The 22,286-nt window shown below is 40.5% G+C and overlaps 1 protein-coding gene across 3 annotated transcripts in view; it reads left to right on the top strand.

Annotated features, from left to right (window-relative positions):
- Positions 1-22,286, top strand: part of PLCB1 (phospholipase C beta 1) — a 647,792-nt gene that overhangs the window by 471,073 nt on the left and 154,433 nt on the right. For all 3 annotated transcript variants that reach the window (XM_074949681.1, XM_074949683.1, XM_074949682.1), the window contains exons 11-14: positions 941-1,098; positions 5,977-6,059; positions 16,098-16,182; positions 16,696-16,873. In XM_074949681.1, coding sequence (XP_074805782.1) covers positions 941-1,098; positions 5,977-6,059; positions 16,098-16,182; positions 16,696-16,873 — 504 coding nt within the window. The remainder of the gene's footprint in view (positions 1-940; positions 1,099-5,976; positions 6,060-16,097; positions 16,183-16,695; positions 16,874-22,286) is intronic.

Below are 22,286 nucleotides of genomic sequence, written 5' to 3'. Positions count from 1 at the left end.
CTGTTGTAAAGATTGAGGTTTCCAGTGCTGGAAGCCCAGAACCTTTCGTAAACACAAACATTTGATTTGAATGAGAGGGGAATTTTTTTCCTTAAGTCTCCAGGTTTGAGAAAAAGCTGTTGGTTGTTTTTTTAATTTTACAATATGTCAGTATTGCAAACAGGTAATATAATTAAATTTTTAATACATAGTGCAGCATCACCTCGGGAAATTTAACTAACCAAATAACTGTGGTGATTAGTATGATACGTATTGATTTGGGAGCTACTGTTGATCCATGAGTGACTGTACAGCTGTTGATTTTCTCTTGCACTGCACTGTATTGTGTGTTGTGACAAAAAGAGGTCTACTGTGGAGTAGCCTTTGTATCTTATGTGACTTGTTTAAAGTATAACACGTGCTTTAGAACTGAGACTTTAAAAAGAGCTCTTTATTAATGTGGAATTCAGACTAACTTGGGGATCTTAGCAATTACTTTTGAAGACAACGATAGCAAGGAACTTTTTAAAATCTTGTTTATGAAGTCTTGCAATTATTACATCTCACCGATGTCAAAGATGCATGTTTATCTGCCATTTGAAAAATGCAAACATTTAAAAGATAGGAGAATAATAATGAGGCACACTGACTTGCGTGTCTGTCTGTCTGTACAGGCCTTGATGCTAGTCTCCCGGTGGCTTTGCATCAGGGTAACTCTATTGCCTTCAATGGAGGTAGTCCTGATTTACACCATTGTAAATAAAGACAGAACCTGGACTATGGCACTGTCTTGTGTTAAGTCATTTTCATTTAGATCTGGTGCTCTTAAATTCTTTGACAGCTTGCCTGTCACCAGAGGGTGAATGATGTTATTAACACTCATTGTTATTAGATTCATTATAATTATCCCAGCAGCCCAGAATGAATCCCCTTGTTTTGTGTCCTTGTTATGTTGTTGCAGCTGGACAGCTGGCTGGTAACTCCTCAGTAGAGATGTATCGCCAAGTGCTCTTGTCAGGCTGCCGCTGTGTGGAGCTGGACTGCTGGAAGGGACGAACAGCAGAAGAAGAGCCCGTCATTACACATGGATTCACCATGACAACGGAAATATCCTTCAAGGTATAATGAGGCAACACAATGTCACTTTATCTTGGGTAGTTCCTTGCATGTAAAATGTGTCCCAACACATGGCAGAGTTAAACACCTTCATACAGCGAAGGTAGAAGGAAAGAGAAATGGAGGGGGGCAAAGAGATGTTTTCAGATGAGTGTTGAAAACGGGTGGAGAGTCATTGAAACTGAGATAGAGGGAGGATGTTCCAGTAGTCCAGAGCTGCAAGAAGAAGATCATAAGTGGAGAGATGCCACATTCGGACAGAAAAGAGACCAGTGCTAGATGATAGAGAGAGCAGACAGACATGTATGGAGTCCCTGGCGGGTTTTATAAGCAAGGAGGGCAAGTGTGAACTGAATCTTGAGGTGAATGGGGAGCCAGTGGAATTGTCTGAGGATAGAGGGGATATGGCCACATTTCTTGTACGGTTGAGAACACGAGCAGGGGGATCCTGTATGGGCTGGAGTCTGGAGAGCTGGAATTGAAGCCATGACAAAATGAGTCCAAGCAAGAGAAGAAGGCCTGAATGAGGATTTTGACAGAAAAGGGGGCAAAGCTCCTTCTCTTCTCTATCTGGCAGGGACTCTTAACTCCCTGCCAAGTTTGCTGTCATGTGTTTTCTTTCCTTTCCATGGCCTGCAGATTTACTCATTCCTTTCCCCCTGGCCTGCAGATTTACTCATTCCTTTCCTCTGCAGGTCTGACTATTAGCACTAAGGTTGCAGAAAGGCCTGCAGGGAGAACGGCTGAGTAGCAGTCGCCCTGGCTGGGATGATTTAATTGGGGATTGGTCCTGCTTTGAGCAGGGGGTTGGACTAGATGACCTCCTGAGGTCCCATAGATATTCTGTGATTCTATGTGAGGGAGAAAGGAGACAAGAGTATACACAGCTAGTGGCAGAGGACCTCTTCCCCTCCAGGCATTCAAAAGCTGCCAACACCCTGGCACGTTCAGTGACACTTGAGATGTTATTCCCATGAACAGTCTGGTACCCACAGCTTGGGAATCAGTGGGTTAATGGGGAAAGCAGGAAACAAAAATGCTGGAGCTTACAAGGCAGCAAGATAGTAACTGTAGATAAAGAAACAACAAAGTTGTAAATTCCAGGAACTAAAATGACAACGGACTGCCCATCCAGGTAGCGAGACATTAACCGTGTCAGTGCACAGTAGTAATTGAAATTGGCTAAAAGGCTATCTCACTTTCAGTCTACAGTATGTATTTGATCTGCAGTTTTTGTGCCTCCAGCACAAATGCTAGATAGCGGTAATAGTACGTTAGCTAAAATGCTGTGTAAGGGCAGCATTTTAGCGTTCTGAAAGAAATACCTCCAGTTAATTTTAGGTACTTCTTTTCTATGAAAATACAGTTCTAGGCTTACTAATATGCAGAAGATATTTGGGAAAATATCATCCTTCTCTGAAGTATCCTTTTGTTACTGGTGATAGGCTTGGCCACTTTAACAGCTACAGATTTTGCGTGGGTCTCTTTCACTGTAAGGCACAAGTGTTTACTTGTCTTGATAGTCATTCACTTACAACATAAATAAGTAACGCAACAACAAAGTGTCTATATTTCACTTGCACTGCACTGCTTCTCTGCTTTTTTCACTCTTTCTCTCTAACTCTATGCTGATAGATTTAGTCACAGGAAATTGTAAAATACTACCCCAGCACTATTATTACTAACCTTCTCCTTTCACAGTTGAGAAATTAGTTGATGCTGATGTAGAGTTTGGTTTCTGAAAGTTGTTTAATTAAATAAGGTGGTTCTCAACCTCTCCTCAGCCACGTACAAGAGTATAAAGCAAAACCTGTCTGATTCTTTTAAAGCATACACAAGAATAGGGCCCAGGAGATTTCAGGCTCCAGTTCACGTCTCGCTGGCATCTGAAGGGGGTGGGAGGGACGTCTGAGTATAATCAGAATCTTTCAGTCACCCCTAATGCAAATGTCCTTTTACATTTATTTATTTATTTATTGCCGCTTCTCTTTTCACCTCTAAAGTGTATGCTAGGTGAGCAAAGCAGTAGTGATAGAATGCATCAGAGGTGTGTGACTCAGTTCTGAACCATCATTGGCTCTGGCTGTTGGGTGCTAAGTCACTGAACGGTTCGTGCTTTTGGCGTGGCTGTCACAGGCACTGCTGTTTGCTCAGACCGTCGGTTTTCACTGACGTAAAGAGATTTTCTAAAGTGTAGAGACAAAAAGTAATATGAATTCCCTTTTGAGACAACTTCATTCATTCGTTTTTTTGTCTCCTCTCGTGACTCAGAGCAATTTGTGAGGCTTCTGACTCCTTCAGATTGGGAGCCACTGCAGGTATATGACCTTATAGCAAAAACAACCATATTCCTCTTGTCAAATTCAGGAGTTGCTTTCTAGATATACGCACTTTCTGTGTCTCTACTTTGGAGAATCATTTCCAGTGAGTCACGCTCCTGCTAGAATGAAACATGGATCTTAGCATCATTTCTGCACTGACTGAAGTGGATCTGTATATAAATTTGAAGATGCAGAAAGCTCAGTGTCTCCAAAAGGGCTCATCACTTCATTGACCCAATGTTTGAATCTCACATCTACAGATTCAGCCAATCCCAGAAGGGTGACCAAGCTCTTACCCTTTCAAGCTGACTTTCCCCCCACTTCATTTTCTCCCCCTGTATTCAGTATTTTCATCCCATCTGAGGAGTTGCAATGACAGCCGAGGAAATAGTTTCATATGACTATACAGAACTAGTCCATAACTGGAGCAAAGCTCTCCTTCCAAGTGCACAATGGGGTGCTTAGCTTTCATACTGTGCTCTTCCCTACACAGGCAGAGCTCCCACTGCTATCCATACTGTTGCACGGAGCTGAGAAGAGAATTTGGCTCACTGTCCCTCGCAGGTGTCTAAAATGTAACACACGCTGTACCCTTTCACCCGGACGTGAGTCACAGGTCTCTTAGAAAGAACATTTCATAGAATGCTGCTCGGCCCAAGTCTGCTACAAAATGAGAAATAGATCTCTGCAGTAGGGTTAAGGGCCTGCAGCTTGATTATTTTAATTATGCTTTCAGGGGCTCTTGCAATCCATGTGTGAGAGTGGTGAAGTCTAATGGGAACGAAAAATAGAGCTAATAAATCTTAAAGATCTAAACTGACCTTTCTGTAGATCATAATGGGTGGGATTTGCAAAAGATCCTTGTCACTTAGGTGCACAAGCCACATTAGCTTTCAATGGGACTTATGTGCTTACGTCGCATAGGCACTAATAAAAAAATCCCACCCAGTGTCACAAATGTAAGGTGACATCAGTGTTTTGTGATCTACCTGGGCTAGAAGCAAGTTTCATCTAGAATGAGGTATTTTGTACTGTCCAATGGCGTGCAGTGTCTGTTGCCAACTCTCATGGTTCATGAGATATCCGACTGCTTACTTATGTATCATTTATTTATCAGTTTTACTTCTACAAATAAACATGTAACCAGAAACCTATTGCTAGATAGAATCGACCCATGCTAGGCCCTGAGGAGGAAGATTCCACATTTGGGAAAAGGAAAAAACAAATGGCTTTTGAAGCTTTTGAAGCTCAGAGGCTAGAGAATGAGAAGTAATCTTGGTAGAGCTGGGTTAATGATCAGTGTGCCGGTGAGATAGTTAAGCGTGTAAAGTTTGCTATTTATTATGTGGGGAGTGTGTGCATGTGTATACAGTCATATCACTGGTGAGTCAGTTCTTCGGCTGGTGTAAATAGTCATATCTCCATTGACTTCAGGTCAGGATCTGCTCCATGCAGTATAGATATAATCTGATGTTTCTATAGGGAACATCAGGATATACACTCAGTGTTGCCAACTCTTGCTATATTTGGTGTTTTTTCTTAAAGCCCTGGGCCCTAGAGTTGTGTGAATGCACCAGAATCTCAGCTTTCATTAAAATAAAATTAATTTCCAACCCTCGTGGTTGTATAGCGTAGCTTGGGAAGGTGACTTCTAAAAGTTCAAAAGCCAGAAAGTAAATTAAAAGAACTCTCACTAGATTAAAAAACCCTCATTATTTTGCATTCCATTGTATGATTTTTGGTGCTTGACTCATTATTTTTTTTTAATCACTGTATGGGTATAACAGTCTTCGATGCTAAAGCGAGTTCATCTGGAAGCAGGTTTGTATTTCAAGAGGGAAATGTGAATTATTTCTAACAATATGTGCATTGATATAGGATAAAATGGGCACACAGCTAAAATTAAAGTCATAAAATGATTCCTCCGGTAGACAAACTATTGCCATCTTCAGTCAAGGCTGAAAGGCAGCCTTTACAAATAAATGGTTCCATTTCTGAATATATGTTTTATAGATTATTACACAGTAGGATGCTAAAACTCAATGAAACAGTCTTTTTTGTATTGTGCCTTGAAGGCTTTTCCCACAACAAACAGGAGAGGACTGAAAATTTGTGCATCAGAGTACTACGGATTTTACAAAAAAAAAAAAAAAGAAACGAGAAAAGAAAAAGAAAGATGCTACTTAGAAGATACAACAGGCTTGTCAAATAAAACATGATTATTTTAATTATTCAAAATAATCCATGAAAGGTATAACTTTAGGCATGGAATGAATCATGACCTGCAAAAAGTTCTACAATAAGCTATTGGTTCAATCACAGAGAGGCACAAAACCACGTTTGGAGTGAGGTAGCACTTTGGAGATCAGATTGTAGATCAGACTGTAAAAGCAAATCCAGAGCTTTCAAGTTGTTCAGAATAAAAAGTCTGGGCATGGTTTTGGAAGGCACTGAGTTCTCTTGTGTTTGCTTTGCAGATAGATAAGTTAGATCAGGAACCAAAATATATCTCCTGTAGACATAAAGGGTGTGTAACCTATCTGTGTCCTAATTTCTTTAGGAAGTAATAGAAGCTATTGCTGAGTGTGCATTTAAGACATCGCCTTTTCCGATCCTCCTTTCCTTTGAAAACCATGTGGATTCGTAAGTAATTACGGTGTTACAATGTTTATTATACAGTGTTACAATGTCAAGACACAAGATTATTTAGCATTTTTGTTATCTGGCATTATCGTCAATCATCATAATTACTGAATTTGTCATCCTACATGTAAGCCCTTAAGGTACTTGAACATGTGCATAACTTTCAGTATGTGAGTAGTCTGATTGATTTAAATGAGATTACTCATCTTCTTAAAGTTAGGCACAGACTTAGGTATCTCGCTGAATCGGAGCCTTGAATGTGAGGGGGAATGTTTTAATAATTATTGGCCAAATTCTCTCACCTGCACTCAGGTTCAATAGTATCTTTCTGCCCAAGTAGCCTCAGTGATTTTAATGGGCTTACTCCTGGAGTAAGGTTCTACTCCAGCAGAGTATGTGAAATTCGCATTGACAGTAAACATAACAAAAATGAAAGAGAGTGCGAGAGAGAATATACCCCGTAATCTATTTTAATGTACACAGCAATTTCCTTGGAGGTGGCACAAGTGTAAACGAGAGTGAAAGTTGTCCACAGTGTGTGTCTTAGAGGAGAGCCCAGAAGTGGGCTTAGCGTGTGTGTGTGTGTGTGTTGGAGTTGGTCAGTAATTTTTCAACCAAACCTCTTTCTGGCAAAAAATGCAGATTTGTTTAAACCAACACGTTTTTGCATGAAAGGTTCAGTTCTGACAAATTTCCTGATTTAAAAAACTTTTGAGAAAAAAGTCTTGAAATTGTTGAAACGTCTCACTTTGACGCTTTCAACACAAGAAGTTCTGCTTGTTTGGTTTGGAAGGACTTTTCATTTAGAAATTTAGGTGAATAGTAATTTTTTTAATTAAAAAAGCTGAACGCAAAACAAAATGTTTCGATTGACCAGAACCAATTTTTTTTCTCACTTTTTTGGTTTGGGCAAATTTTCAAGATTTTGACATTCTGTGCCAATGTGGTTGGGAAAAATGTTGAAATCTTGAAAAATCTCCTGTGAAAGAAAAACTGTCTCTCCCCTCACCCCTACTTCCCCTCCTCTGAGCTCCAAAATATATATGATTAGTCATGGAGTCGGGAAATATTTTGGGACTCCCTCTTTTTGTGCTATTAGACAAAGATAAAAAGAAAAAGGGATGGATTTGCTTACCAATGGATACTAAATGCACTGTTCTTCGTTGCCCACACTGATTGATTCACAGAGCAAAATTAATGTCGAGAAATAGCTACTCATCCCTCCTTTTTAGCAGAATCTAAGATCCCATTGTCTTATAGTGAACTGGGGTGTCTCTACATCATAGCAAAACTGTCACCAAAAAAAATTAGGGAAAAATCACATGCATCCCATTTCATATGCAGTTGACCCATACAACACTGACACTATGCTGATTGTCGGTCTTGGTCCCATTCCCCCTCCAATCACCCCTTTGTATCAACCCCTCCTTCCACTGACGAAAGAAATCAGGAACGTTGGCTGATCAGAAGTTTGAAATGTACCCATAGGACCAAATTCAAAGGTGTGGTTAAAGGTAGCAAAATGTGTGGAAGGGAATCTCAGTTTGTCACTTTCACTCTGAGAGACTGGAGAAATGTATTGTACAAGTTAAAGTTGAGGGGTTGACCTATTTTTTCCTACACCTGTTAGTTTCTTTCACTGGTAAAACCTTTATTCTGGCTCCTATGTAAATCACGCCAGCTGACACTCAATTAGACTCCTTTACACGTACCCACTAATGTATAACTTACATCACCTTACACATCACATCTGAATCTGACCCAGAGTCAACAAACTTTGTTTAGAAAAGGCAGATAGGAGAATCAGCATACTGACCTATTTATTATCTCAACTGTTCAGGTCTACAGGTTAAACAAAAAGCATTAAGGATAAGGTCTTTTCCAGAGCACCAGCCTCCACTTTATTTTAAAGAAACAAAGAAATTAATAATTTTTTAGAAAAAGAAAGAAATTAATAATTGCAAAAAACAAAACAATTATTTTCAGAAGTAAAATAAGTGCCAAAATATCTTTTAAAAATGGGATTACATTTTAATCACAACTAGATATGTTGTAAAATTCCAGGAAGATGAAAAATCGGGAGTAGTTTCCACTGTGTTACTCCAGTTTTACGCCAATGTTACCCCATAGAAATCAATGGTGTTTCAGCATCAGAAAACTGCAGTAACAGAGAGATGAATCAGGCCCTAGGTGTATTATCTGCAGTGCTCTTTCATGTGTTGTGATGACAATAACAAATTATTAACAAAGGATATTTGGGAAAGCAATATCAAATGTGTTGTTTTATTTGGCTTTAAGGTTGATTAACTATTGGTATTGGTTGTTGTTAACTTTCTGCTGCAATAAATTATCCCATTTAATGTGTGAAGCTTCTAATTTTGCCTTGGCCAAATACCACTTCCAGTTATTTGACTGCACGTTATAATTAGACTTTCATTTCTTCACAAGTTACTGGAGAATACGGCAATTAGTCATGCCAGTCAGAGAATCCCTCATCTAATTTCATGGAATGCTTCTTCTGCCTTTCCGTTTAGATGGAACATTATTTTTCTTCTAGATTTTCAGGATCATTCAGGCCTAAATACCAGTTTCTGATGCTAAGTACTTTTAGAGCTTGCACTTTTTGAGAATTTATGTAAATCCTGGTCTCATGGAAGTCAACTCCCAGTTATTTCCGTGGGACCAGAATTTTCCCTGTAATTCTCAGCTATTAGATTTGTCTTCACTGAAAATTTTGGGTGAAATCCTGGTTGCATCAAAGTCAATGAGAATTTTGCCATTGACTTCAGCTGGTACATGATTTTACCCTATATGCTTTGGTCATGTCATTTTTTTTAGTGACTATTAGATCACCTGAGGTAAATATTTGTTACTACCTTTCAATATTTTTCCCAAAAGGACTTAAACCTCATGGAATTTGATACCATGTGAATTAGCTCCTCCATTTTCCTTACCACTATTCCAATATGTGGCACCATAACCTACGCGTCATTTTCAGCTTGGACCTCGCTCTTGGTCCACCCATCTAGATTATGTCTAAATCTTGATGATTCTTTGTGCACAACATCTCTAAGAGACAGCTTTTTTCCCCCCATCCAGACAGCTAAAACACTTATCCAGGCTCTTATCATCTCATGTCTCGATATTGCAACAACCTTCTCTCTGGCCTTGACAACGGCAATTTTGCCCTGTTCCTATCCATTCAGAATCCTGCTACTAAGATAATTTTCCTAGTCTGATGCTTTGGCCACGTTTTGCATTCTTCCACTGGCTCCTCCTTCTCTATCACATCAAACATTGGCTGCTTGTATTCACTTTCAAGGCCCTTCACGGTCAATCCCCACCCTACTTATCATCTCTCTTTCACTGTCAAGCTGTCAAAGCTCGCCTCTGATTGGCCGATGATGCCAGTCTGCACTGGCCATTTGTTAAACTTTCAAACACATATCTTCATACCTCCCCCATCTGTCTGTATTAACCTGTTGTTTCTTGTCTTATATTGTAAGCTCCTTGGATCAGGGATTGTCTTTTTGTGTTTGTACAGCACCTAGCACAATGGATAAGCCTGGATAAGTGTTTTTTTTAAACAAGGCTCCAGAGGCGATCCTGGCAATTCCAGGCTGACAAGCCTCACTTCAGAACCGGGTTGAAACTATAGCAAAGAACAGAATTATCAGACACATAGATGGTGTTGTGGAAGAGTCAACATGACTTTTGTAAAGGGAAATCATACCTTGCCAATCTACTAGAATTCTTTGAGGGGGTAAACAAACATGTGGACAGAGGTGATACAGTGTACTTAGACTTTCATAAAGCCTTTGATAAGGTCCCTCACCAAAGGCTCTTAAGCAAAGCAAGCAGTCATGGGATAAGAGGGAAGGTCCTGGCAAGGATCACAAACTGGTTACAAGAGAAGAAACAAAGGGTTAGGAATAAATGGTCAGTTTTCAGAATGGAGAGAGGTAAATAGCGGGGTCCCCCAGGGATTTGTTCTGAGACTAGTGCTGTTCGACATATTCATAAATAATCTGGAAAACAGGGTAAACAGTGAGGTGGCAAAGTTTGCAGATGATACAAGATAGCTAAGTCCAAAGCAGACTATGAAGAGCTACAAAGGGATCTCACAAAACTGGGTGACTAGGTAACAAAATGGCAGATGAAATTTAATGTTGACAAACGAAAAGTAATGCACATTGAAAAACATACTATACATCAAAAATGATGCAGTCTAAATAATCTGTTACCACACAAGAAAGAGATATTTGGGTCATTGCGGATAGTTCTCTGAAAATATCTGCTCAATAGGCAACAGCAGTTAAAAAAGCTAACAGGATGTTAGGAACCATTAGGAAAGGGATAGATAATAAGACAGTAAATATCATAAAACTACTATATAAATCCACCATATGCCCACACCTTGAATACTGCATGCAGTTCTGGTTGCCCCATCACTAAAAGTTGTATTAGAATTGGAAAAGGTACCAAGAAGGGCAACAAAAATTATAAGTGATATAGAAAAGCTTCCATATGAGGAGAGATTAAAAAGATTTGGGCTATTCGGCTCTGAAAAGAGACGATGTGATAGAGGTCTATAAAATCATGAATGGTGTGGAGAGAGTGAATGGGAAAGTGTTATTTACCTTCACATAACATAAGAACCAGGGTTCACCCAATGAATGTAACAGGCAGCAGTTTTAAAACAAACAAAAGGAAGTATTGCTTCACACAATACACTGTCAACCTGTGGAACTCATTGCCAGGGGATGCATAAAACTATTAACTGGATTCAAAAAAGTACTAGATAAGTTCATGGAGACCATCAGTGGCTATTAGCCAAGATGGTCAGGGACACAACCCCATGTGCTAAGTGTCCCTAAGCTTCTGACTGCCAGATGCTGGGACTGGACTACAGGGGGATGGATCACTCGATAATAGCCTGTTCTGTTCATTCCCTCTGAAACACCTGGCAAATGGACCATTGGTCTGACCCAGTATTGCCATTCTTATGTAATGGGGTTCTGGTCCATGACTAGGTCCTTGGCACTGACGATAATAATAATCATAAAAACTGAATGTCATTCATGACTCACTAAGGCATCCAGTATTGTGTGTAGGTTTTACAGTATAGAAAATAATTATAATGTTAAGATATATCATCATTCAGTAATGAATATTGAGGTCAAAGGCAGCATACTGAAAAAAACAGCACTAAGAAATGGACCAACAAAATGGAGTGGAGGGCGGGGAAACATTTAGACCCTTGAAAGCATTGGAAAAGCCTCAGAAAGACCTTGAGTTTTGAAGTGAGATTAATACAAGGTATCTAAAAATCTGAAGGCAGACACCTCTATAATTAGAAACATACTCATGACCTAGCAGCTAAAAGGTTAAGTAATCCTTGGACAGTATCCCTCTAAGATCCATTTTAAGATTAAACTTAATTAAAGGCAAACTCACCTTGCTGTTTTCTGTCTAGAATTAGTATTACAAATATTAATAGATGTTATGCTCTCTGGAGTGGCTCACAGCCTTGAGTGCTTACCTCAGGGCAGACACCCCAAATTGATGCTGTGATCTAAAATTAGATTTCACCAAGTCAGTAACAAGGATCACTACTGCAGTCCTTCCATGGAGTCACAGACAGTCCCCTTAGCCTCTCCAGTCTATCTTGACACTCAGACAAACTGGACTTAGTGATAAATTGTCACTTACGCTAAAAATCACACCACATTCAGATTGCTTCCAGTCCCAAGAGATCAGCCACTTACCTCAGATCAACTGGTACCCTAGATCTTACACCAAAGACAGCATCTGTAGCAGTCCTGTAACAAACTGTCTAAAGGTTTATTAACTAGGAAAAAGAAATAAGAGTTATTTACAGATTAAAGCAAGCAAACGTATACACACAAATGAGTTACCATTTAAATCCTAAGAGTGATGGAGCTGTAGTGATTTATCAATTCAAAGTGTCTTTCAGGCAGAACCCTGGGGATTTCTGCCTCCGTTTAGAGCCTCTGGCCCTGTAAGAGTTCAAACAGCGAAGAGTGAGATGGAAACTTCTTGTTTTATTTCCTTCATTCAGCTTCCAAGTCCACAGGAGGACCTTCCCTGCACGTAGCATTTCCCAGGTGTGATGTGGCCATTAACCAAGACTTTGTATGGTGATGTTCCTGGATGGCCCATCTGATTTTGATAGTCCTTCTGGATGGGAGGGTGGAGTGGGGGACGATTCCCATGCCGGGGCTCACTAGTTCAGAGCAAACATTTTCAAAGTTATAAAACAAAATCTACAGATTTTCTGATCGCATGGAATACCAACATTACAAGTGAGATTAAGGCATGCAGCAATTTACAAGCATCTCATAGAATAAAAAACACTAAATACATTCTTATAAGACTAATACCTATTTTGAGCAAAACTAACATACAGGTGAACTGCTCTGGTCTTCAGCTGTGAGTCTGTTAGTCCTTAGCTAATGCCTGCAGTCTTGGCAAGAGCTGGCACCTGGTTTGCCAGAGTTACAATAGCGCTTTTAGCAAAGTTTCTTTTTCAGGATCCTCTTTACAATCTTCTAGACTTCTGGGGAAGGACTGTGACTTTATGCATGGCTGGTACAGCAGTAGGCACATTGTCAACAGTTCATAAATAATAGGCTATTATTATATGTAATGCCTAGGAGACCCAGTTATAAAGTAGGACTGCATTGTGGTAGGTGTTGTACATACACAAAACAAAAAGAATGGTCCTTGTCACAGAATTTCACAATCTAAGTAAAGGGACAAATATCAGTTTGTGTACTTCCTGCTTAACACATATTGAAAGTACAAAGGTATTACGCTCCTCCTTTATCTTGTAAATAAAGTCCTTTGCCATTGCACCTTTTGGGGGGTTTCTCCATTTCGCATACTGCTGGTACAATTCCATACAGTACGGATCATTACTGCGTGGCTCAATATGTTATAAACTGTTAGTTCTTCACACACTGAGAAGTGAGATAAATAGAGAGAGAGTTAGATGTGGGGTTAGGACAGGATTGTACAATTTCCTTCTACAACTACTTCTAGTGAGGATAGTTCTAAACCTAAATTCTCTCTGAAGTTCTATAAGATTTCGCTGTTGTGTAGGAGTGAAACTCTCACTACCTCCAGACATCTGGTTTTTTCTTTTTTTCTGTTGATGTGCCCTTTTAAAATCTAATCTTATGCCTGTTCCTAAGTTTTAGATAAATGTGGGGTTTGGTTTAAAGAGGAACAGACTTTGAACATCATACTCTCTAGAAGTGTGGATCCGTTAGAAATACATACTAGTTGAGAAAATTAAGATGAACTTGCCTATAATAATTTCCCCATGGAGGCAGGAGTTATAACAAATCCCCACTCACCCACCCACTTTCCACAGAGAGCTAGGGGTGTTTTGTGCACCCTGTCTGTTTTATTTGTTTGAAAAGGAGCTGCCGGTTAGATAAGGACTATAACACTCTACCTTCACCCCCAAGTCACTGCATTCTCCACCAACCCTTCCCTTGAGGGCTCTTAGCTCTCTTTGCTTCCTACGCATCTTTCTAATATTATGCCTTAGACTGAAACTGCATCTTAACTTTCTTGCAGAACTGGCTAACTTTAAACCGACAGCATTAACAAAATACCGCAGTGATGAAAAACGTAGCGGTTTAAAACCCCGCGTAGCTTTGTGGAATCATTTAAAATCTACATCCATATGTACTGTGGACAACTGAAGTTTGTGACTGTTTTAACCTATGGCTGCTAACGATGGAATCCCCCAAATGGGAGCAATGCTGAACTTTGGGAGATTCCGATTCTGCGTTAAATGACATCCAGGCTTGGTCCCATCTCTGATTTACTCACTGTGTCACCAGCTATCTTTCCGTTACCAACTACACTGCTGGCACACAATGAATAATTAGTAACCATAATAAGAGGGCAAGCTGGGCAACAGAATGGGGTGTTCAGTAACGTGAACAGTGCATATTGCTGAACTGCAAGTTTATCCAAACACTTTTGGCTAGATTCTCATTTACACTAAGGTTCTTTCACGCTGCCCTGGTAGTACAGCAGAGCTAGTACAATAGGATAGTTTAAAGTAGATGCACTAGTTTATTTGTGTTTGTAAAAGGTTAGTCGAGAAGTAGATTAAAAATTCTTCCTGTCACCTGGGCAGTTGTCCTTTCAACTAGAGCTGGTTGGGAATTTTTGGATGAGTTGTTTTTCATTGAAAAATGCAGATTCATCGAAATCCAAACTGTTCATGAAACAGGGTGTGGTTCAATGAATTTTCCAACTTAACAAAAAGAAGAAAACATTTCATTTCAGAATGTTCAAAATAAAAAATCCTGTTTTCCTGTTCCAAATGTCCTCTTAAAAGGTTTTACAAAAGAAAAAAATGTCAACACTGAAAATGTATTGTTTCAAACTGACCAAAACCAAACGTTTCAATGACCAAAACTGAATTTTTTGGGGGAGGAGGGGTTGGCTTTTTTTGGTTTATGAATATTTTCAAAATTTTCAACTTTTTCCCCAAATTGAGAAACAAAAAACAAAACAAACCCCACAATGCTCAAAAATATTCACGAGACTAGAAAACTGTTTCCCACCCAGCTCGAGTTTCAACCTCCTGTGAGGAGATATGATTGTAACAGCGGGGTTCCCAAATGTTGTGATACACGGGACTGTAACTTCCCAGAAAAAACCTAGAGCCACACCTCTTCTATATTCATTTATATAGATGCATCTATTGTTGATAACAGAATGTAACGATAACTGTTTGGCGTGTCCATGTGTCGTCCATGATCTGTGAACAGAAATTGCTTTTTGTTTGATTTCACTAGCGAAACAAACCCTGTAGTTGAACAGTTTTAACCTGTCCCTGTGGTTATAAAAAAACTGGAGCTGCAGGCCGCATTCTAAGGCTATGCAAGTGGCATTTATTATAACCTATCTGTAGTCCTAAAACTCCCAAAACAATGATATGTAGACATTATTTCACTCTTGGTTTGCACTTTGGGTAAACTGGCCGTAAGCACAGTCTGCTCAGTTTGACTACCCCTAGTGGAGGTCATGAAAACCACCAAAGTAATTTACTGTAGTACAATATGATATAGGTAGACAAGCGTCTGATAAGGGGCAGTCTCAACAGTGGTCCACACTACAGGCTAAAATAATTATCCAGCTACTTGCTCCAGGAGCTTGTTGCTAAGGCCAGGTCTACATTAGGAAGATGTTGCTGATCAGTATAGCTTTTCCAGCAAAGCTCTCCTATACCAAAAAACTGTGCTTATGCCTGTTTCCCAAACACCATATAAGATATATCAGCCTAAGCAGAATTATGCCATTATGACTGCGCTGAAAATAGGTCTTTTGCCAACAAAGCTATGGCAGTAAAAAAACCAAAACCACTAGCTAGTTTCTAGTGTAGAACTGGCCGGAGGGTGACCATGTTTGAGAAAGTTTCTATGTGACTCTGTGCAAGATGTTGGAAGTGCCGTTGAAAAGGAAAACCCCTTTTCTCTTTTTTGTCTCTTCCGCTTTACATTCTCAAATTACAAAGAAGAAAAGCAAAAGGGGGGTGGGGGGGAGTAAAGGCATAGATATACCTTGAAAATCCTTGATGTGACCTAAAAGTATGATGAAGGAAAACATATTTAAATAGGTTGTCTAAAGAGCCAAACATGTGTAACAGTTTATTTCTATCACTCCCACAACTGATATATTCAGTTTTTATATTCTGTAAAGTGCATGTGAATATTTGTCTCTATGTGACAAGGTCAGTTTCACTATTTATGACTTCAAATGGCCAGTGCCTTTATTGTACTATTTCATGTATAAGCTCTGTGATAAGAGCTGTCAGAGAAGTCAGAATAATTGTATGATGAATCAAGATCATTGTGAACAATTTACAATGATAGGATCAGGAAATTATCCTTTCATCGAGTTAAGGGATATTAGATTTTTCCATTACTGCTGCTTTCAGCCTGCAGTATGAATAAGTCTCACTTAATTCTATCCTTTCCCCCCTTCTAGCCCTAAGCAGCAAGCCAAAATGGCAGAATATTGCAGGTTAATTTTTGGAGATGCACTGCTCATGGATCCACTGGAAAAATACCCAGTAAGATGGTTTGGTATTTCCCTGATCATAAGCATATGTATGAATATGTATTTGCATATTTCAGTTTTCTGTTGCTCTTCATATACCGCCTTACAAGATAGAAGCTGCTGGATTTTTGGGTTTGGGGTTTTTAAAAGTAATTTATGCTATTATTGGTTTAAGCATATGGTTTCTGATCTGGAGATTATTGTGAGCTAATCCTCTAAATCAAAATTGGCTCTAACATCTACTCTTTTATAATCTGAGCTTTCACATTGGAAATAATACTTCTTATGGTTACTATTGTAGATATTTCATAGTGCGTTTTTTCTTTATCTTCTAAAGATATCTTCTAAAACGCCTTCATTGGTGCTGTTTTGTTTAGCACAGAGCCTACCTGTTGTGCAAACCACGCTTCATCTTAAAATGGGGTTACATTTTGGACTGCACAACTGTACATTGTATCATGGGGAGAATGAGAAGCTGGCATGGGACCATTTTATTTATTACACATCTCTCCTTCTTTCCTCTAAGCTTGAAAGTGGCATTCCCCTTCCAAGCCCTATGGACTTAATGTACAAAATTCTGGTGAAGAATAAAAAGAAATCACAAAAGTCTGCCGACGGAAGTTCAAAAAAGAAGCTCTCTGAGCAAGCTTCCAACACGTGCAGTGATGCATCCAGTGGGTTTGAACCCTCATCTCCTGGAGCAGGTAAAAGTTGAACTCCCAAATACATTACTGCCTGAAACATAAGGAGCCCAACTGTGATTGACACTAAGTCTTGTTTACACCACTCTGTAAGTGTAAAGGTGCCTCAGTGTGGGTCTAGCCCAATGGCTGGTACGTTACTTACTTAGGGCAAAGTGCTGTCCCCCTTACAAAAGCCAAGTCAACATGCTTTGCTCAAGATCTAAGCGAGGTTGAGGCTCAGGAGTATTTCCTGCTAATCATAGAATCATAGAATATCAGGGTTGGAAGGGACCTCTGGAGGTCATCTAGTCCAACCCCCTGCTCAAAGCAGGACCAATCCCCAACTAAATCATCCCAGCCAGGGCTTTGTCAAGCCTGACCTTAAAAACTTCTAAGGAAGGAGAGTCCACCACCTCCCTAGGTAATGCATTCCAGTGTTTCACCACCCTCCTAGTGGAAAAGTTTTTCCTAATATCCAACCTAAACCTCCCCCATTGCAACTTGAGACCATTACTCCTTGTTCTGTCATCTGCTACCACTGAGAACAGTCTAGATTCATCCTCTTTGGAACCCCCTTTCAGTTAGTTGAAAGTAGCTATCAAATCCCCCCTCATTCTTCTCTTCCGCGGACTAAACAATCCCAGTTCCCTCAACCTCTCCTCATAAGTCATATGTTCCAGTCCCCTAATCATTTTTGTTGCCCTCCTCTGGATTCTTTCCAATTTTTCCACATCCTCCTTTAGCACTCTCGGATGCAGCGCATCCGGCCCCATGGACTTGTGCTCGTCCAGCTTTTCTGAATAGTCCCGAACCACTTCTTTCTCCACAGAGGGCTGGTCCACCTCCTCCCCATGCTGTGCTGCCCAGTGCAGTAGTCTGGGAGCTGACCTTGTTTGTGAAGACAGAGGCAAAAAAAGCATTGAGTACATTAGCTTTTTCCACATCCTCTGTCACTAGGTTGCCTCCCTCATTCAGTAAGGGGCCCACACTTTCCTTGACTTTCTTCTTGTTGCTAACATACCTGAAGAAACCCTTCTTGTTACTCTTAACATCTCTTGCTAGCTGCAACTCCAGGTATGATTTGACCTTCCTGATTTCACTCCTGCATGCCCGAGCAATATTTTTATACTCTTCCCTGGTCATTTGTCCAACCTTTCACTTCTTGTAAGCTTCTTTTTTGTGTTTAAGATCAGCAAGGATTTCACTGTTAAGCCAAGCTGGTCGCCTGCCATATTTACTATTCTTTCTACACATCGGGATGGTTTGTCCCTGTAACCTCAATAAGGATTCTTTAAAATACAGCCAGCTCTCCTGGACTCCTTTCCCCTTCATGTTATTCTCCCAAGGGATCCTGCCCATCCGTTCCCTGAGGGAGTCAAAGTCTGCTTTTCTGAAGTCCAGGGTCCGTATTCTGCTGCTCTCCTTTCTTCCCTGTGTTAGGATTCTGAACTCGACCATCTCATGGTCACTACCTCCCAGGTTCCCATCCACTTTAGCTTCCCCTACTAATTCTTCCCGCTTTGTGAGCAGCAGGTCAAGAAGAGGTCTGCCCCTAGTTGGTTCCTTCAGCACTTGCACCAGGAAATTGTCCGCTACACCTTCCAAAAACTTCCTGGATTGTCTGTGCACCACTGTGTTGCTCTCCCAGCAGATATCAGGGTGATTGAAGTCTCCCATGAGAACCAGGGCCTGCGATCTAGTAACATCTGTTAGTTGCCGGAAGAAATCTAATGACCTGGTGCATTGTGTTGTGTGCGATAGCATTTAGCCCCCCACCCCACCCCACCCCACACACACACTTGGGGAGTTTAGTATATGATCAGCTCCTCCAGCCTGCCATTGCCATGTGCCCAAACTTCCAACGCAAAGGGAAGCACCATGGAGCAGAGCTTTGGGCCAAAAGAAATCTGATGAGGTTCAACAAGGACAAGTGCAGAGTCCTGCACTTAGGGCGGAAGAATCCAATGCACCGCTACAGACTAGGGACTGAATGGCTCGGCAGCAGTTCTGCAGAAAAGGAACTAGGGGTACAGTGGACGAGAAGTTGGATATGAGTCAACAGTGTGTCCTTGTTGCCAAGAAGGCCAATGGCATTTTGGGATGTATAAGTAGGGGCATTGCCAGGAGATCAAGGGACGTGATCGTTCCCCTCTATTCGGCATTGGTGAGGCCTCATCTGGAGTACTGTGTCCAGTTTTGGGCCCCACACTACAAGAAGGATGTGGAAAAATTGGAGAGAGTCCAGCGGAGGGCAACAAAAATGATTAGGGGACTGGAACACATGACTTATGAGGAGAGGCTGAGGGAACTGGGGATGTTTAGTTTTCAGAAGAGAAGAATGAGGAGGGAGTTGATAGCTGCTTTCAACTACCTGAAAGGGGGTTCCAAAGAGGATGGCTCTAGACTGTTCTCAGTGGTAGCAGATGACAGAACAAGGAGTAATGGTCTCAAGTTGCAGTGGGGGAGATTTAGGTTGGATATTAGGAAAAACCTTTTCACTAGGAGGGTGGTGAAACACTGGAATGCGTTACCTAGGGTGGTGGTGGAATCTCCTTCCCTAGAAGTTTTTAAGGTCAGGCTTGACAAAGCCCTGGCTGGGATGATTTAGTTGGGGATTGGTCCTGCTTTGAGCAGGGGGTTGGACTAGATGACCTCCAGAGGTCCCTTCCAACCCTGATATTCTATGATTCTATGAAGCATGCAAGGGATATGACTTCCCTTGAAGGGCCTTTCTGCGTATTAGCTCCGTGCACAGTGAAACTCCAGTGGTTCTTCTGTATTTAAGACTGAATGCAGGGGGCGATTTGGCTCTCAAAGTCCCAGAGCCCCATTCACTGCTGCCTCACATCTAGTAGGGTCACATGTACCTGTGTAAAGTGGGTGTAAAATGCTAGCACATCAGAATGGTATCATTTTACATCCACTTACATTGCATTGGGGAAAATGACTACACAAGGTGCAGGGCCAGGGTAAATCAGGCCCTACATCTTGTATTACTTCATGGTATATTTCTCAGCTCAATGCACCACTATTTAACCATGTGACTCCCATTAATTCCCACTCCGCCATATGAAAATACACTGCTCTGTTTCCATTTTACTCACCTAAATAAAACAAATAAATTGATAGCACGGGCTGTGCATTCCTCTGGGCAGAGAGCGGATTAATTTTTCCAAGACACCGCAGTCACCAATACATGGATGTAGATTATTTGCATTTACTTAGCTTTGATTTCTCTAATTATCACCACACAATACTCTTACTTTTATACCTGTAGCTGCTCCCACCCACCCGCAATGCACAGTACAGACTGTTCATGCAGCTAGAGTTTACACTATTCCTAGTGTAAACCTCCTGTACTGAATAAGGTAAAAAACTTGCTCCAGGCTAAAACTGGGCAAACTAAGTAGAAGAGCAATTTCCAATAAATAAAATATATAAAAGTATCTTTATCTGCTTTTGCTTTGAGAGCAATATATCTATATATCTATCTACCTGAGTTCACTAAGGTTTGTTCTGCACTCCTATAACAAACCACATTAAATTGTTGTTTTTTTAAGTTCCTATGTTCTAGTGAGAAACATAATATTGAAACTAAATATCCAGTACAATTGGTGATTATAGGAATCTTAGCCAATGGGAAGCAGTAGGTAATACTTCATTTCTTGTTGGTCACTAGCTGGTTTCTTGAATGCAGATTTAAAACAGGAAGGTTATCATCATGTATTAGTTGTATCATGATAGTGCCCAGAGATCCTATGTGAAATCAGCGCCCAGTTGTGCAAGGCACTGTTCACACACATAATAAGAGAAATCTCTGCCCTGAAGAGATTACATCCTAAACAATTATTATAGGCAGGTAGCGCTGCCCAAAATTAAGGTTGTCTAACACTTTTCATTATAAGACCCTGTTTTCCGTTGCTTATAACTTTGCCAAACTTTAAGCATTAGGGGTGACATTTTCTATGCCAGGTGTCAGCCAGTCATGTAATTAAAAACTATCATTATGCATACACACAAGACAGCTGTATTAAGGTAGCACAGGCAACTTCAATTCTGCCATTTCCTAACTTTTGACTGTGTGATTTTTGCAAGCTTAAAGTTCCTTTAATGTAGGTTTTTAAAAATCTATTATTTAAATGTGTTTATAGCGATATACAGGACTTGTGAGAATAAGGACTTGCCTTGACAAGCAGTGTTGCATAGTCAATAAAGCACTGGACTGGGATTTGGGAGACCTAGCTTCTATTCTTTGCTTGCCCATTGGCCTGCTGGGTGACCTTGGGCAAGTCTTGTCACTGCCTTGTGCCTCAGTTTCCCCATCTGGAAAATGGAGATAATGATTCTGACCTCCTTTGTTAAGCACCTGTGAGATCTGTGGATGAAAAGTATTGAATAAATCCTGGGTATTATTATTAGATGAGAAAGTTGGGCCCGTTTAATTACAGGTGCGATTTAAAACCATTTTAGTCAAACTGATGCAAAAGGTGCGGAGACTTGTATTTCATTTTAAGCTAGGCTTATTTGGCTTTAGTTGACATTGATTTGGGACAGTCTTAAAGATGACTCTTGGATGTACTCATAAGCAAAATATAGCAGCAACATATTATTATTTATAACCCAAAATAAGAGTGTTCAGAGAAGGCTTTGCACCTGATTCACTACGTTGGTTTATAAACCAATTTAAGTCACTTTTCTGTGAGTTGAAAATGCCTGTATCCCACCAGCGTCACTGCAGCATTGTATGCTGGCCAAATCACCAGACATTTGAGAAATTGGTTTGGATTAGAGTTTCATTTTGGAAAAAGAAAATCTCATTCCTAGCATTGTGGTATTTTGTTTCCTTTTCATATTACCTCTGTACGCACATTGGTGGTAGGTTGTTTTTCGTGGGCTTGACGTGGACGGATTATTTAATATAAAGGCCCAAAGCAATTGACAGTTTAAAGCAGCCAAAATTTGGATAACTGCTAAGTGCCTGGCTAACACTTAAAAATAGTGGGGCAAATTCTTAACCCTTCCCTCTTAGGGTGAAATTCACTATGGTCTGCAGAGGAACTACTCACAGAGAGTTGCAGGAGTGCTAGGGGAAGATGAAGGAGGCGTATGTGCTCCCTGGGTGACTGAGTAAAAATAGATTAAAGATTTTAGAGCTAGCTCCTCAGCTGGTGTGAATCAGCATTGGGTTGTTATAGTCTGAGGAGCTTTGCCGATTTACACCAGCCGAGGAGCTGGCGCATTGCCAGCTGTCAGCAAGTGACCACTTTAAATTTACAAGCTAAATAAAATGAACTCCTAAATCTAAAAAGTATGTCAGCACTGAAAGGTATCCAAAGAGTAAATAAAAGGTGCTTTCCCGCACAAGGTGTTCCTGCAGGTCTTCAGTTGATTGAGCTATTTTGGTGCAGTTTAGACCGCTAACAGAGCTGCACAA

Source organism: Natator depressus, chromosome 3, assembly GCF_965152275.1.
Source record: "Natator depressus isolate rNatDep1 chromosome 3, rNatDep2.hap1, whole genome shotgun sequence".
Taxonomy (NCBI): Eukaryota; Metazoa; Chordata; order Testudines; family Cheloniidae; genus Natator; species Natator depressus.
The sequence above is the reverse complement of the archived record's forward strand: the minus strand, read 5'-3'. Positions and strand labels throughout refer to the sequence as shown.